The sequence below is a fragment of the Saccoglossus kowalevskii genome, chromosome 18 (assembly GCF_978046115.1).
Source record: "Saccoglossus kowalevskii chromosome 18, keSacKowa6.1, whole genome shotgun sequence".
NCBI lineage: Eukaryota > Metazoa > Hemichordata > Enteropneusta > Harrimaniidae > Saccoglossus > Saccoglossus kowalevskii.
This window is the reverse complement of record NC_140658.1, coordinates 9,097,417-9,115,935: the sequence shown is the minus strand read 5'-3', so window position 1 is coordinate 9,115,935 and position 18,519 is coordinate 9,097,417. Positions and strand designations below refer to the sequence as shown.

The 18,519-nt window shown below is 35.4% G+C and overlaps 1 protein-coding gene across 1 annotated transcript; it reads left to right on the top strand.

The window, feature by feature from the left end:
- The first annotated feature begins 493 nt into the window (after window positions 1-493).
- LOC146731531 (uncharacterized) lies at window positions 494-11,332 on the top strand. Its single transcript, XM_085493325.1, has 7 exons — window positions 494-538; window positions 702-800; window positions 1,044-1,142; window positions 4,440-4,538; window positions 4,783-4,881; window positions 8,655-8,730; window positions 11,171-11,332. The coding sequence occupies exons 1-7, from the start codon at window positions 494-496 to the stop codon at window positions 11,215-11,217; spliced, it is 564 nt and encodes a 187-aa protein (XP_085349451.1). The 3' UTR covers window positions 11,218-11,332.
- The last annotated feature ends 7,187 nt before the right edge of the window (window positions 11,333-18,519 follow it).

The window sequence follows — 18,519 nt, the reverse complement described above, 5'->3', positions numbered from 1 at the left end:
GTGTTCATATAACACTATATCTCATGTAAACAATACACAGTAGCAGTGGGTGGTTTCATCACTAAACTAGAGATAAGTGTTTATATAACACTACACCTCATGTAAACAATACATGTTAGCAGTGGCTGGTTGCATCACTAAACTAGAGATAAAGCGTCATTTGACACTACACTCCATGGAATCAATACATGGTAGCAGTGGCTGGTTGCATCACTAAACTAGAGATAAGTGTTCATATAACTCTACACCTCATGTAAACAATACACAGTAGCTGTGGCTGGTTTCATCACTAAACTAGAGATAAGTGTTCATATAATACTACACCTCATGTAAACAATACACAGTAGCAGTGGGTGGTTTCGTTTACTAAACTAGAGATAAGGTGTCATTTAACACTACACTTCATGGTAGCAGTGGCTTGTTTCTCCACTGAAGTAGAGATAAGGATTCATTAAACACTACACACTCCATGATACCGCCCAGCCCATACATAATGAGAGTAGATGGATTCATCACTGAGCTAGAGATAAGGAATCACGTAACACTATACACCAAGTAAAAACTTTGTAATCCTATCACTATTATTGATGCATTTTGAATGTGCGTTTCCTATGGATGGAAAATTTGGTGACATCAGACGAAAAAAAATCACTACTGTATATGTTGCTTATTTATTTTATGCTAATTTTATGCCAATTTAGGACAACACTACTGTTTTGCACAGTGCAGCTATTGGAGGTAATGTGACTGTTATTCAAAAATTAGTTGATGCACAATTAGACTTGGAAGCAAAAGACAAGGTAATACTCAATGAGAACAAATTACATTTCCTGTTTTCTGTGCCCAAGTGAAGTGGAGATATATTATCTAGAATGAGTATAATTGTGTTTCATATAACAATATCTCAAACTCTGAAACATGATATAATCACAAAAAACTATACAAAGACACCACCGATGTTATCTTCAGAGAATGCTCATGCTATACTCAGTTGTAGTGGTTACGTTAATAATGAACAATATGACCATTGTTATATTTTATAGGGGGGCCATACACCACTGCATTATGCATGTCAGTATGGTGGTATTGCTGCAGTGGAAAAATGTCTTACTTTGGGAGCTGATATACATGCTAGAACTGAGGTGAGTATCAAAATTGATAAACAGTTCATGTAACAATACACTTATTGTGAAAATTATATAATAATGTTATGCAGGTTTTGGTTAAAAAAATGGGAGCTAAGCTTAGAAAGTCATATAATTGTATATACACCAATTAAACAGTACATGGTGCACTCACACATGGCAAGAATGGCTGGTAGTTTCATCACTAAACTAGACATAAGTGTTTATATAACACTACACCTCATGTAAACAATACACAGTAGCAGTGGCGGGCAATCTGATTAAAATCTGATGTAGTGTACGGGCTTTAATTATTTTGGCTATAAACTTATTTTAATTTTATTTTTTATTACTTTTGTTATTAATGCCATTTTATTTCATTATTTTACTTTGATTTTGATTTTGTGATTTTTTTTAATTCTGCCCTACCTACATCTGATCCGACGCCTATGTAAGTCCCGTTCAAATCTCGCGTAAGTAACAGCCAATCACAGCCCCCCTTTTATACAGGCTGTCGGTTGCTTACTTTTCAGTGTATACGGGCAATCTTTCTGTACATTATATTTTGCCCACTTGAATAAACCATTAATAGAAAATTGCTAGTATATTTTTATTTGCAAAAGAAATTCCACAGCATTTTACAATTTTTGTCATTACATTGAATATTTGTTCACTTCCAACAAATGTGTACACTTCCAGATACATCTTCGCCAGCCAAGGTTCGTTCATTCAGTCATCGCTTCAATTTTACATCACTGAGCATAAGTATCTAGAATGGAAGCAAAAAATAAGTAAATCGTAATGATTAGAACACTGTAAACAGCTATAGTAAACAATGCAAACTGATTTTAAATTGTATAACGGTCACCGGCCCACGGCATCGACGCAGAAAATTGGAGCAAACATATATTTCCTGATCAATTGCGATGTGTTCCAAATAAAAAATATTTTATTCCAGTCCAAATCAGCTCAATTACTTTAATAAAGAGTTATTGTATAATGTACAAAATGTTGATACAATTTGACGAATATTTACAGCTACGGCTTCAATACCGTAGACGATGTTGGCCCGATCTTCAACAAAACATCACCCGTCTCCAGGGCAGGCGACTGGAAAAAGACACTGGTGTTCGGTCGAAACGGTGGAAACAAAATCGTCACTCCCAGAATAACTATGCAAAATAACGATCTAAAGTCGAACCATTCGAGCCACAATATTAACATAAAAATGACTTTCGTTGCATTTGACAATGATAAACTTACCGTAAAGCCGTGTTATTCTCGATCGCTAACGTCGGTATAATCCGCCATTTTATTTGAGTGTTTGCCACCCGACTCCGCCCGGTGACGTCATCATGTGCGCTATAGAAAGAGGTCTGTGATTCGTTGACTAAAATCGTCGATAGTGGGTCTCGTTGAAATCTCGTTACGTAGGCATCGGCTCAGATGTAGGTAGGGCGGAATTAAAAAAATCATCAAAATCAAAGTAAAATAATAAAATAAAATAAAAGGGCATTAATAACAAATATAATGAAAAATAAAATTAAAATAAGTTTATAGCCAAAATAATTAAAGCCCGTACACTACATCAGATTTTAATCAGATTGCAGTGGCGGGTTTCATCACTAAACTAGAGATAAGTGTTCATATAACATTACACTCTATGGAATCAATACATGGTAGCAGTGGCTGGTTTCATCACTAGAGATAAGTGTTTATATAACTACACCACATGTAAACAATACACAGTAGCAGTGGCTGGTTTCATCACTAAACTAGAGATAAGTGTTCATATAACACTACACCTCATGTAAACAATACATGATAGCAGTGGCTGGTTTCATCACTAAACTAGAGATAAGTGTTCATATAACACTACACCTCATGTAAACAATACATGATAGCAGTGGCTGGTTTCATCACTAAACTAGAGATAAGTGTTTATATAACACTACACCTCATGTAAACAATACATGATAGCAGTGGCTGGTTTCATCACTAAACTAGAGATAAGTGTTCATATAACACTACACCTCATGTAAACAATACATGATAGCAGTGACTGGTTTCATCACTAAACTAGAGATAAGTGTTCATATAACACTACACCTTATGCAAACAATACATGTTAGCAGTGGGTGGTTTCATCACTAAACTAGAGATAAGTGTTCATATAACACTACACCTTATGCAAACAATACATGTTAGCAGTGGGTGGTTTCATCACTAAACTAGAGATAAGTGTTCATATAACACTACACCTTATGCAAACAATACATGTTAGCAGTGGCTGGTTTCATCACTAAACTAGAAATAAGTGTTCATATAACACTACACCTCATGTAAACAATACACAGTAGCAGTGGCTGGTTTCATCACTAAACTAGAGATAAGTGTTCATATAACACTACACCTTATGCAAACAATACATGTTAGCAGTGGGTGGTTTCATCACTAAACTAGAGATAAGTGTTCATATAACACTACACCTTATGCAAACAATACATGTTAGCAGTGGCTGGTTTCATCACTAGAGATAAGTGTTTATATAACTACACCACATGTAAACAATACACAGTAGCAGTGGCTGGTTTCATCACTAAACTAGAGATAAGTGTTCATATAACACTACACCTCATGTAAACAATACATGATAGCAGTGGCTGGTTTCATCACTAAACTAGAGATAAGTGTTCATATAACACTACACCTCATGTAAACAATACATGATAGCAGTGGCTGGTTTCATCACTAAACTAGAGATAAGTGTTCATATAACACTACACCTCATGTAAACAATACATGATAGCAGTGGCTGGTTTCATCACTAAACTAGAGATAAGTGTTTATATAACACTACACCTCATGTAAACAATACATGATAGCAGTGGCTGGTTTCATCACTAAACTAGAGATAAGTGTTCATATAACACTACACCTCATGTAAACAATACATGATAGCAGTGACTGGTTTCATCACTAAACTCGAGATAAGTGTTTATATAACACTACACCGCATGTAAACAATACATGGTAGCAGTGGCTGGTTTCATCACTTAACTAAATATATGTGGGCATATAACACTACACACTTCATGTTACTGCCCAGCCCATGTGCGACAGTAGATGGTTTCATCACTGAGCTAGAGATAAGGAATCATGTAACACTATACACCAAGTAAACACTTTGTAATCCTATCACTATCCTTCATGCATTTTGAATGTGCGTTTCCTATGGATGGAAAATTTGGTGACATCAGACGAAAAAAGATCACTACAATACATGTTCCTTATTTATTTTATGCCAATTTTTAGAACAACAGGACTGTTTTGCACAGTGCAGCTATTGGAGGTAATGTGACTGTTATTCAAAAATTAGTTGATGCACAATTAGACTTGGAAGCAAAAGACAAGGTAATACTCAATGAGAACATATTACAATTTCTTTTTTTCTGTGCCTAAGTGAAATGGAAATACATTATCTAGAATGAGTATAATTGTGTTTCAAATAGTAATATCTCAAATCCTGATACAAGATATAATCACAAAAAACTACACAAAGACACCACTGATGTCATCTCCAGAGAATGCTCATACTATACTCAGTTGTAGTAGTTACGCTATTAATGAACAATATGACCATTGTTATATTTTATAGGGGGACCATACACCACTACATTATGCATGTCAGTATGGTGGTATTGCTGCAGTGGAAAAATGTCTTACTTTGGGAGCTGATATACATGCTAAAACTGAGGTGAGTATTAAAATTAGGCAGAGAGTTTTCAAGCCCCATGACCTCAAGATTTTCCTTCACGTCACGAACCAATATTGACAATATTGCCAGTCGGGGGATGACAATCGGTTGTGGATCGCGTCCTGGGATTTTATTCTTGGCGAGGAACCTGATTTGTGTCTTTGACATGACTTGATAGTCCATAAAGGTGGCACACCCGTCCTAGAAGTACAGGGCCCCTAGTTCAGCCCAACGCTTAGAGTGGACAACACAACCAACAAGTCCCAATTGGATGGTTCCCTCGTTCGGGATCTAGGCCTCTGATTAAGCAGTAACCAGTCCCCTAATAGCAGGACAACCGGCTAGCCTCGTCCCCAGAGAATTCTCAATGGTGGGTGACAAAGCTGACCTGCATAACGGCTGCGTAACGGCTGCTTAACACGGCCTGGAAGAACTACCCTGCGAACTGAGGTCATCATTCCGATGATGCAATCATTTCTCGGAGGGACACAGAAGAAACGCTGACTTGGCATCCGGCTAGGTCGCTTAGGAAACGTGCCTGCAATGATCGTACTAAGCCCCCCTCCGTGTCGAACTCCATGCCCGGGAAGACCAACTGTTGTGTTGGCCGAAGAGGGACTTTGCTCGGTTCACTAGGAAGCCCAACTAGTGTAGTAAATTCTGTGTTAGCCATACTGTTAGCCTGGCCAACAGAGGGATGGCCTGCATCTTCCGACCCAGGTAGCGCCCCGATTGGGGGCTGATGCCAGAAGGGTGGAGATTGCAATGGGATCTTGTAACATGTATCACCACCTGGAGAGTCCATGGATCGGTTATGCGCTGCCTCCAAGCCACAATCCACTGGCGCAATCAGTGTGACGAAGATGTGTGGGTTCGGCAGTTCCACATCGGGGGTGATCTCTCCTCCGCTGAGGTAAGATCCCAAGAGGCCAGTGGAAGTCGATAGGTTTAGACTCTGCCTCCCGCCAAACATATGCCCATTTACCTCATTGCAAGCGGAAGCATCAAACTTGCTTCCCCTGCGGGCTGGGTAGATGCCCCCTTCGGGGGAGGGGGGTTCGCCCTTCTTCCCTCCCCCGGAACGCTTGCCTGGCTACTTCTGGCCAGTGGGTACCGACTTTGGTAGGTATGTATTCTCAGCTTGGGGTCCTTTCTGCTCGCCCTTGGCAGAAGCCAAACTGGCTCGTAGGTGTCACCTGTACCAACTGGTCAGTGGGATCCGGAAGCACCAGGACTACTCCTTCCATCCTCAAAAGAAAGAGGGTTGAGGAGGTCCAGCCTGCGTAACTGAGGCGGTGGTGCGCCCAGTGAAAACAGCCAAAACATCATCTCCCTGTACAGAGGCAAACCCTGACACAACCATATATCGCATGATGTAAAACAATATTTAGGAAGTTAGGCATTACATCTACTGTAAGTAGATAATTATTTAGTACAATATCTTACAAACGAAAATATAGATCATAAATTTGTTTCCAAATTAGAAGCCAAAATCTGTGAGAATCTGGTCAGAATCTCAGAGACATTATTTCACCACCCCCCCATCTTCCCCCTGAATTTACCCATTCACGTTTGTCACAATTACACATTGTATACTGTAATTTAATAATCAAAGAAAGCTTAGAAAGAACTCCTATGTGCTGAGAGTATTGGAGACACATTAAATATAATTCAAAATTACTTAGCTGAAAACTAATTATGCAAATCAGAAAATTAATATGAACAAATTTGAGTGTAAAACTAATGAGGTCTGCGCAATGTAACAGAAAATCTATGTTTCCAAGTTTAATTGAAATGTGATTAGAACCAAAAAATTATGAATTATTATGCTTATTAGGGAATTAATATGAACAGATTTTTACCCCAAACTAATTAGGTTTGTACATTGTCCTAGAGCATCTTTGTACTAAGTTTCATTGAAATGGAATAATTAGTACTTTAGATATCAGTGTGAAAGCTTAAAATTGGTTAATTATGCAAATTAGGTAATTAATATATACAGATTTTAACCCACAATTATCCAGGTCTGTCTATTGTCCTACAGCATCCATGTACATTCATTGATATGTGATGTATAGTACCTGAGATATCAGTGTGAAAGTTGGTTAATTATGCAAATTAGGTGATTATATGCACAAATATTTACCGGAAACTAATTGGGTCTGCATAATTCTAGATTCATTGAAATGTGATGATTAGTACTTTAGATATCAGTAGAAAAGCTGAAAATTAATTATGCAAATTAGGTAATTAATATGCACAATTATTTACACTAAAACTAATCAGGTCTCTGCATAGTCTTAAAGGATCTATGTACCAAGTTTCATTGAAATGCGATGATTAGTACTTGAGATACCTGTGGAAAAGCTGAAAATATGGTGATTAATATGCACAAATATTTATCGGAAACAATCAATCTCTGCATAGTCCTTGAGTATGTAAGTACCAAGTTTCATTGAAATGTAATGCTCACTACTTATATCAAATGCTGAAAATTAATTAATTATGCAAATTAGGTAATTAATATGTACTGATATTACCATAAAAACTATCAGGTCTGTGCAGTGTCATATGACATCTACATGTATGTACCATTGAAATGTGACGATTAGTACTTGAGATATCAGTGGAAAAACCGAAAATTGACTAATCATTATGCAAATTAGGTAATTAGTATTCACGGATTATTACCAAAAACTAATCAAAACCTAGCATTAGTTCAGAGCATGTATGTACAAAGTTTCATCAAAATCCAATGAGTGGTTGTTTAGATATCAGTGGAACAGTCATAGAACAGCTAAAAATTAGCTAATTATCATGCAAATTAGGTAATTAACGAGCATGGATTTTTACCAAAACCTAATCAAATCTGCGCATTGGCCCAGAGCATCTATGCACCAAGTTTCATCAAAAACCGATGTATGGTTCTTGAGATAGCAGTGGAACAGTCAGACACACATACAGACACACTAACTGCAAAGACTCCCAATTATGTGCTTCGCACATGGGAGTCAAAAATGACTCAAATTAGAAATAGAACATTTTTTAAAACTTTGATCTGCACTAGACACATTCTGTTCACATATTTGTTGCAACCAACATATCACCCGCCTGGCACAACATCACTCATAGACTAGGTTGTGATGTGAAATGTATCAGACAACTACTGTAACAATATTTGAATAATCATTCCAACGAATAAAGTGGTAAATTATGTCTTAGGATAATGTATTTTTCATATTATAATAAAATATCTTTAAGCTTGATTTCCTATACATGTTTGCTTGCATCATACATATAAGTGGTAGTCTTTTTTTTTAATTTTGTTGTTTAGAATTTTACTGTGGCCTCATTATCATTTTTGGTTTATCATTATGCAATAAATATAATTTAAAACCAGTCAATATTCATTTATTGTATTACATTGCCAATCCCAGCTCTCTCAGCAATCAAACACATTAACACCAGTGAGGATATACACTACATAAGCTCGTTCTTCAAAAGAAGTTGTAATTTACGACTGCACAACGTAGAGGTCAACTAATCTCACAACTGGGTACAAGTTTGAATGTCTGAGCTGAAGTTTCAGCAGGCATTTGAGATACGAATGATTTAGTGTTATTTCAGAACATTATTACGTCATGCTAACTGATAATGGTCATGGCAACTGTAGCATGATGCACTTTTTTTTCATTAAGAACTGCCTTCAATACAGTTACATGTAATATAATTAAGGTGTCATTTCATTAATAAAGTAAATTTATATTTTGTAGATGGGAAAGTCGTGTCTAGATATTGCTATTGAGAATGGTCATGATGGTGTTGGTGATGGTGTTGACTTGACTACGTGTAAGTACTATACATTTACAAATACACCTTTTAATCTGACTACACTCACTCTGCCAATGGAATGTATAACCGGTTTACTACCACCTAATGATTGGACACTACTATAATATATTCATACATTATAATAACAGGCAGGTCATTTGGAAGAGAACAGGTTGAATTTTGGTTAAATGTTTACCATTGTTCCTGATACATACGAGGATATTCACGCACAATTATTGCAATATCACCGAGAGACGACTAGGCTGGAGATAATGTTGGAATAATTGGATTGGTGGAACCAAAATCGTAAATACGCCTATAAAAACAACCCAATGAACTGTCGAACACACAGTTTGGCAGACAGACAAATTTGTTATATAGGACAATGGTGTATTGTATCCAAGTAGTGTTCGATATAAATACACAATTATGGATAACTAGACAAAGTACCATTAAAGTCCTAATAAAAACCACGGTTTATATTAAAATGTATCAATTTAAAAATTGGGATCAAAAAGCTCAAGTTCGAGTGCGGTTTCTATTACGTACATATTGCAATCACTAAATGGGCGTGGTAATTTTTTGCCCACAACACATACACAAAACAAACAACACAATCTCTTGAATAGGCGTCAGGGAAGAGTGAAAGGACTTACTTTGGTTCTAAAATAGGCATTACGAAATGTTGAAAAATTAGTCAATCAAAAAAAACTGACTACATGATAAACAATCAGCCTGTCGGCTGAGATAGCTACACTGTTACCAATGCACATTTGAATTAATTAACAGAAGATATCATTAGTATTTAACAAGAATTCAAAAATATCACTTTTCACCAAAAATGACAAAAATAATCATCAAAATAAGATAATTGAAAATATCACCACGAAATTAACAAATCTGAAAGAGTTCCACATGTAGTACCTATATATGTAATATCAAAGCAATTGGCAGTTTTTAACAAGAAGTTGAAAAAATTCACTTTTTCCCAAAATTAGAGAATTGAAGATATCAACATGAAATGAACAAACCTAAAAGAGGTCTACCCAAGGTACATATACACCAAGTATCAAAGCATTCAGGCTAGTAGATTTCAAGAAGAAGTTGAAAAAATAAAACATTGACACAGACAACGATGGACAGCGAAGGACAATCACTCATATGATAAGCTCCGCTCGACAGCGGAGCTAAAAAATTACTCAGTATATTTAATGTAATATGCATTTATTTTTTTATTTTTCTTGGTAACGAAAAGTATATTTTAACAGAAGTTTCAAATAAAAACAAACACGAATGCACTGCTTTGTAGCAAATGATCACAGAACGGTAGCGCAATCCGGCCGTTCTGCGTTCACAAGTGTTTTCGAAGAGTTGAAATTGGTGATTATTATTCAGTAGTGATTACAATAATGCACGAAAATTAAATCCGTTGAATTGTTATGAAATGCAAGTAAAATTAGTTAGTTTCATCGTAAGCGAATGATTCAGTCACATGTCGATACGATACGATATCCGCCATGTTTTTGAATGCACACGTGACGTGTTTATTGACCAGATAGGTCAAGTCGCTAATTAACCAATCAAAATGCTGGATGGTGCCCACATGTCTGAATTACATAGCTCATTTAAATATGTTAATAACAGTTCAGCGACCTCATGGTGAACGCAACTGCAACACGAGAGAGATTTACCGATAATGTAGTGCGATCTTTTAGCTTTGATTTCCATGGGAAAACAGCATGATAAACAGCAACGGTAGTCCAATAAATGAAATGTAAGGAATTGATTCATCAGTTGTAAGTTATTGCTTGCTACTATTCGCACAATTAAGAAAAAAAATCAAAGGCATTCAAGCATCAGTATAAACATATCTGATAACCATGTTGACTGATTATTGAATGCTATAGATTTTTTTTTTTTGTAAATCATTGAACAATTTTATAATTGCAATCGTCTTTTTAAAAATAGCAATCTGCTTCAGTGCAGGGATTGAAATAGAATTTTTCCCCTGCATGCACAGTGTGCACGTTGAATTTGAAATTTATCTGCACTAACTTGTTGTGAAATGCATGGCCACCAATTTTAAAGTTTTAATAAAATTTACAGGTTCTCGATCTATTCGATCATGTAAGAATTTGTTTTTTTGGGGTTATCTTACAATATTGGTTGAACTTAATTTAGGCTCAGTGAATATAATGAGAAAATGTGTTAATTTCTACATGCACAGCGTGCACATTATATTTTGAGTTTACTTGCACTAGCTAATAATCTATGTGCATAGTGCAGTGTGCACCAGAGTATTTCGACCCCTGCAGTGTGAACCAAAATATATGTCATAGACTATACAAGAGATATGCATTACATTTTTAGGTTAAACGAGCGTCTCCAAATACATATTGATATTTACATTCCAATAAGTTGTATATTTATCAGTCTCCAATATTTTGTTTCACTTTAGGCAAGAGATGTATTGATAGTTGGAAAACAATGGTCGATGGGATATGATGATTTATTAGTGACACTAATGCAGAAAACAATTACATCCCTACTATGCAATCAACATTATCGAGTGTGTTGTACTGCACTGGAAGCAAGTCCAATTGAGGTTGAAGATGCTGAAAACCATAGGGCTGAACTTATATTACCCAAACCACCAACATCAATTCAGAATATGAAACCAAGCCTAGATTGGTTGATGCGACATGAAATCACGTTTCCCCATCTTTGCGATTACAGTGAAATAAAAGTTGTGTTTGGTCACGTGGGGGAAACTGCAGATGTTGCACTGGATATCAGAAACAAATTTTTCCCAAAAGCCAAATTTGTACCAATTATCTACTCTATTGCAGAAGGGTCTCTAATGCCATCATCAAAATTGTTGGAATCTGCAGATCTTATTTTGTGTGTTGGCCAAGGCATGACAAATGTACATAGCAGATACCCATCACTCTCTATTCAACTGAACATGATTCCAAATTGTGGCTTAGAAGTGTCACCTGCAGCTCCTGACATCCAGAGGGGCATTCAAGTTCTATCTGTTCACCAGAATCCAAATTTAAAATCTCTTCATGATTATAAACACATTGCCAGAGCAATTGGAAAAGTGGCTGATGATCGTAGACCTCGTGTGCTACCATGGAAACCACACCCCCCCAAAACAGTCTGGCAATTCAGAGGCACGCCATCTGAAAAAGAGGCTGTGAAGTTCCTACAGAGCCAAGCAACATCTAGTAATGTGAGAATTATCACACCTTCTATGGGTTCTACTGGTGCGATTCTACAAGAAATTTGTAGGTCGCATCTGTTTGTAGATGCTGGGGATACAATTACAACTCTGACAGCCATCGCTGCAGGTGTACCTACTTTGGTGTCAAGCAAATCTAATACAGCAAATATCCTAACTGAGTTCTTTCCACATGTTGTCGAAACCATTATTGTGAATGATGGGGTTGATGCTGTGGCAGTTAGGGAATGGAAACGCCAAATAGATGGTATCTTCAAGGATTATCTTATCTCGTTGGATATTTCACAGAAGATAAAAGCCCAATTAAAGAAACCTGCTGATAAAAACATTGCAGACTCACACAAACGGTTATTAAAATGGTGTCAACAAGTGTTAGGGTCGCGCCGATCGTGACGAGTTACATATATTCACAAACTATCTTAAAAGATTAATGAAATACATGCAGAAATGTTGTAATTTGATCGACAGAATGTGTAAGTGTACAACCCTGGCCAAATATATTCCATTTATACCATTCTTGGTTATCTGGACTATTGTTACGATCATGCGTTTATTTCTGTAACTTCACTTTTTTTTCTCTAACATAGATTTGTAAACATCCACATTATTTTGTCATAAGCAGATTAGTTTTTTTTTCATACAGTATATGTAGATTATTAAATAACACACTTGTTGCTGTCGGGCATTTCTGAAGATAGAGCTTTTTAAGAGGTACTACTCTATGAGGGATTTGGTTGGAGAATAGATTAGTCATTTCATGATAGGCATGACAATGTACTTGAATGGAGTTCCTTGTGTTCATTAAAATAATATCTTTCCACGGGAAACAGGGAGAAGCAGTGTGTGCATTTATTATTCATCAGACTGTCATGGTACAAGTTATTAATTGCACCTAATATCCGTGCCGTTTCAACAGCCACACTCCACCTTTGCTATCAGGACATTTACAAGACGCTGACCGTAAGTGTAGTTGAACAACAAAGCTACTCATCCGATTGACGATACATACTTTAGATGTTGATAATCACTGTTATTAACTGATGTGAGATTTTCTTTGGGGGGGATGTGGATAGCAAGGAACTAAATCTTGAACACATGAAGAATTAATCACAAAAACAGTGTGTATGTATGTTTATTTTTCATTGATTTTCGTATGCTTTTTATTTTACTTTCGTAATGTTCAACAGTATTTTCAAATATCCACCTAATGTCTAATCTATTTCATGATAAACTAACTAAAGGAATTTTTAGTGTTGAAGTGTTTGTTTGACAAGTCTTTCAAAATAGTATTGTCATCCCTTTTTATTGAGATCAAATTACACTTTCTTGCTACCTGATTTATATGTTTGTAGAAAAAAGATCTTCAGAATTTGATTAAAAATATGGCAGTATAATCACCGAATTAGCATTTATATAGACAGCCTTTAGTAAAGGAACTTAATTTATTTATTTCTAGAATCAATTAAAAAAATGCATTGTTCATATGTGCTTCAAAGCAATGGCTAAGAATATAATATACAAGAAATACACTGTAACATTTAACATTCGTTTTTCTAATCATGACATTTAAATGATGTGGTAAACCAATATTCTTGTTAATTTCATTGATATGTTAAACATTGCAGTAGAGTTTCTAATACCGAACTCGACTGCGATAGCGCCCAGGGTCCTCAACTCATAAAATCATGATTTTTTTTTGGGGTGGGCGCTTACTCAAGCATCCCCCTCTGAAAAAAGTGCAAATGACAATTTTAATTCACCGTGTGACAGATTTAGTGGGGTATTATGAAACAGAATGGTCAAATACGCACATTTTATTACAATATTAATTACTTTACCACCCGAATTTACGAGATTAAAAATATTTGAGTCTATTGGAACACAGCCAAAGTCAAAATCTTCATCATTATCGCCACTGACGTATGTGTCGGATCATACGCAAACTCTCAATAAAAAGCTTTCCACCATGATGTATTTGCATTTGACCTGCATTAACGTCCTTTGACCTAATGGGTCAAGTCTGTTATTATCCAATCAAAATGCTGTGTTGTACCGATGCAATTCTTCAGAAATGTCAGAAGACTTTCTGGTAACGCAATGCGGAAGTGAATTATCGATGTCGAAGTACGATTTGTAGGAATTGATTTCGGCAAATAAACAACAAGTTTTTTTTTTTAAATGGTAACTAGCAATTTTTTATTGGTAAACTGAATATGGCATGCAATATTTACTGAATTTTACTTTTATTAACAGGTCATTGTCAAAGCGTAGTTTACCAACAATTACGCACTGACACTGGGCGATAACGTGGTCGAGTACGGTAACTAACTGTAAATGTAATCTGCTCATTAACTATTTTGTCACAAATTCACAAAATAGTCCTGGTTATAGTCAGCACTTTCCTTCGGAAGATTGGGCCAAATTTTGAAGTAAAAAATTGAAAATTTACTCTAATTTTGTCTGTTGGTGAAAAAGTCTGGTTGGGTTGAGAAAATCAGGTGGCGAAATGGTTAAACCCATAATTTATAGTAGTGATCATCTTAATATGATTTATGCATAATTGCATTTATTAATGTATAATTTTTTTGGTAGTCAGATTAATAAAGGTTATAATTTATGGGGAATGTAATGTGTTTCATTATGCTTCATCACCACATAATATACATACACGTCATATTTCAAGTAATGTGTAAGAAAAAGAATTTTGTGAAAAATCTAACCATAGGTAGAACCTGAAATATCTCCGATCTGATACATAGTTCTGTGTACAAAACAATTTATAATAAAAGCAATTTTGGGGAGAATAGCAAATTAAATTGGTTGTGCACCGCGGCCAATGACAAAGCTCTGTGCAGATTATAATCAAGTGTCAACAAGACAGTGGCTTTTACGCCTGACCCGGCTAAGGCAGATGTGAACTACATAATCAGTTTCTTTGTGATTCCACAAGTTAATGTTTCTAAATCCATTAGATTATTAACAACGATGGCATGGAAATACACGATAAAACAACTATATGAACAATGTCAAGTATTTTATTGAAATAAAGTTCCATAACTCCAATGCAATATACTAGTTGTTGTATAAAAAACATTATATGCTTGTATTTTATGTATGTATTTATCACCAATTCAAAAAGTGAGAGTCACCTCTCCATGGTATGAATGCTATAACTCGTTGATCAAATGACTTACATTTATTACCCTAAACAAGAATAATATTTTTAATACAAAGTTACAAAATGGCTAAGGCTTTCTGATTTGGGTCTCTTGAATCATTTGACAGTGTTAGGTATTATTATTATACATTCTTTGTATAGCACTCCAAAGAAAGTTTATGATTCAACTTATTAGTAAACGTGAAACAGGCCAATTCAAATGTCATCTGCGTTTTACATGACTATTTAAAATAAAAGTTAAGGGGTCAAGTACGTTTTATTAATTTACCCTTGCTCATATACTTTGTATTGACGCGTTTTTTTTTTCAGTTATGTGTTTTAATGGTATTTGTAAGGAAAGGACTGGGTCACAAATAAACATAGTTTGGAAAAGCATTGTTTCTAACGGACTACGCAAATATTGGTGACTGCATGTAGAAATAATAATTTTGTAAACCACAATAGTGGCAATGATTTTATGACAAAGACTTGAGAGATGGAAAAAATAGTAATTATAATAGTTAACTTTTTGTTTTGTTTAACTTACTACATCAGTGATTTAAGTATTCAGTCAGATCCTAATTGTATGCATGGCTACCATGGCAGGTTGTACTATACATTGTTGAATATCAAACATTACATGTCGGAATAACAAGTGTTCAGCATGGGAATCAATTAATAGCTGACATTTGTGCTAACTGGTGTACTGCTAACTCCTTACTAAAATCAGGTATGTTGTTATCTTACATTGTCCAGTTCAAAGGAAATCACAAAAAATACAAATTTTGTCACATCTATTCTAAAACCATACAGGTCATCTATGCATACCGATTAACAATAGTGTTATTAAAGCTTTACAATGACTCAACAATGAGTGTTTAATAGCCTGGTAAACTCGTGTGAAACCTACCAAGGCTATATAAAGCCAACTCTTTATTATATAGTCTGGGATCTACTTGCAGTGATGTGTGAAATATACAACGAAGTTTCATTAATCTAGTTTATTATTATACTCTGTCACCGTATCACCACAAGTTACAGCGTGCCATTATTTTGCGTTATTTTATGGGGCTTTTTTTCTACCATATTAGGAAATGCAAATTCCAAATGTGAAATGATTACGCGTGTAAGCATTCTTTACTTAAAAACAACATGGCTGCCACCAGAGTGTGACCGGATTCAACATAAAGAAGTTCGCTGATTCTGTTCTAAACATTTTTTCATTTTGACATTTCCATGGTGTATCCTTGGAAAGAAAAGGTGTATAATAATAAAGTTATTAAGAGAATACCTCAAAGTATGCACTCAGACAGTACTACGCGCATCGACCTTGTCTGCGCATCGTTCGATACTCCAGCTGTACTGTGTTCATGTATCCTCGTAATACCCTCATATTATGATACCCTATGCCATCATCCTAGTACATTTTTGTATTACTAGGATCATTAACTACAGGTTTTTAATTCTCACGATAATGCACTGCGGAATAAGACAATAATGGACAATAAGATACTGACATTTCAACTGATAATGCTAGCGTTATTATGATGACACTGCACTACTGATTCTATTTATACCATTTAGAAATGTATGGAGTTTCCAATTACTATGCTGACATTTCAACTATTATCTAGTAATAATCATTAGCCTGCTTATATTAATATTGAAATCTAGTTTTGTGCATTGATACAGTTTTATCATTATGCTAATAGAGGTGATTTAGTTATAAATGACAAGTGTTTAACCAGTAGAATTGTGTATGTCACAGGCACTTAGTACTGTAAAAGGGTTAATTATTCATTTTCGCAGACTGAAAAATGTGCTAAATTAAAACCCAGTGAATAAGTCAAATTGAGCATGGAACACGTTATCTAAATGATAAAACCGTGAATTTAAAACCCGCTGAATATGCCTGAAATGCTAAATCAGTGAAATTTAAACCCAGTGAAAATTATCCATTTTACAGTACATCAGTTTCAAGTAGATAATGACATGTGATTAAGAATAAAGAGTTACTGTACCTGCATCATGATATCTATACAGCTCGGATATATCTTCTCTTTGCACGTTGGACCAAAGCAGAATCACTCCAATGGTCAAAGGTGGGTAGGTATTTGCAAGCCAACAGAATGCATATTAAGAAAATCCATAATATTTAGAATGACTATCATAATTAGTTCTGTGGTTTTACAAACAACCATTAAGACAAATGCTAGGGGTCAAATTGTTCACCAACAGAAATACCAACATTCATTCCATGAACAAGATTATATCATGGATCTTAAGATGTTCTTTGGATGTACGAATAACAACGGTTAGAGATCTGTTTTCAAGTCAACAGAACATAAAGCAATCAGACAATGGATCGCATGCATATCAGTTCTATGGACTTGCAAATAACAATATTGGCAAGTGGATCCACCAACATATGTTTAGAAGTCATTGGTTACTATACCAAGGAGCTTACAATGTTATGTTGATGTACCCATGGTTAGGGATCTATTTTCAAACCAACATAACCTAAAGCAACCATGTCAAAGATGATACACCATTGGCATGCCTCTTAGTTTTGTTCTGTAGACTTGCAAATAACAGGTTGACTAAAGGATATTCTTGTACATAAGCATGTATGTACAACTAATATGGGGCAAGATAAATGTTAACCTGGGTATATTAATTTATTTGCATGCCAACAGAAGTGAACAAATTAGTCAAAGTGTACTGTACCATTGACATTATGTCAGTTCTGTGGACTTGCAAATTAGTTGCCATTATCTACTTGTAAACCATATGAATGGGCATACCCATTGTTAAAAACTGAAAGAAATGGAAGACAAATACAATAGTTCTTACCTGAAAAGTATTTCAATGATGAAAAGTTTCAAAACACAGCTACATCTCAAAAGTTGAAACATCACCTGCAAAATACTGCAAAAATATTGTGAATTATCATGTGATATTGTAAGACACTGTTTCCTGAAGCATTAATCTAGAACTGAACAGGCTGTCAAATAATACCGGAAAAACAGTCTTCAGAGAAATACAGGCGAAGTATTCTAGCAATGCAACAAAATAATGCCAAATATTTAATAATTAAATGTTATGCCAAAACATTAAGCTTTATACAGTCCAATCAAAACTGGCTAATTCAATTACAAAGAACATGTCACAATGTTCAAGAGTTATTCCTTCTCATGCTGTGTCTCAATAAATTGTTGTTTTTTTTGTTTTTCCAGTGGAGACAATGCTTCAAACTACAATGCTCTCTTTGGAGATACTTTAAATCAAATTACGGGTAGTTATCTGTCTTCTTACTAAGAGCATAGGAATTAAAATACACATTGAAATCAAAGAAAGCTTAGAAAGAACTCCCGTGTGCTGAGAGTTTTGGAGACGCATTAAAAAT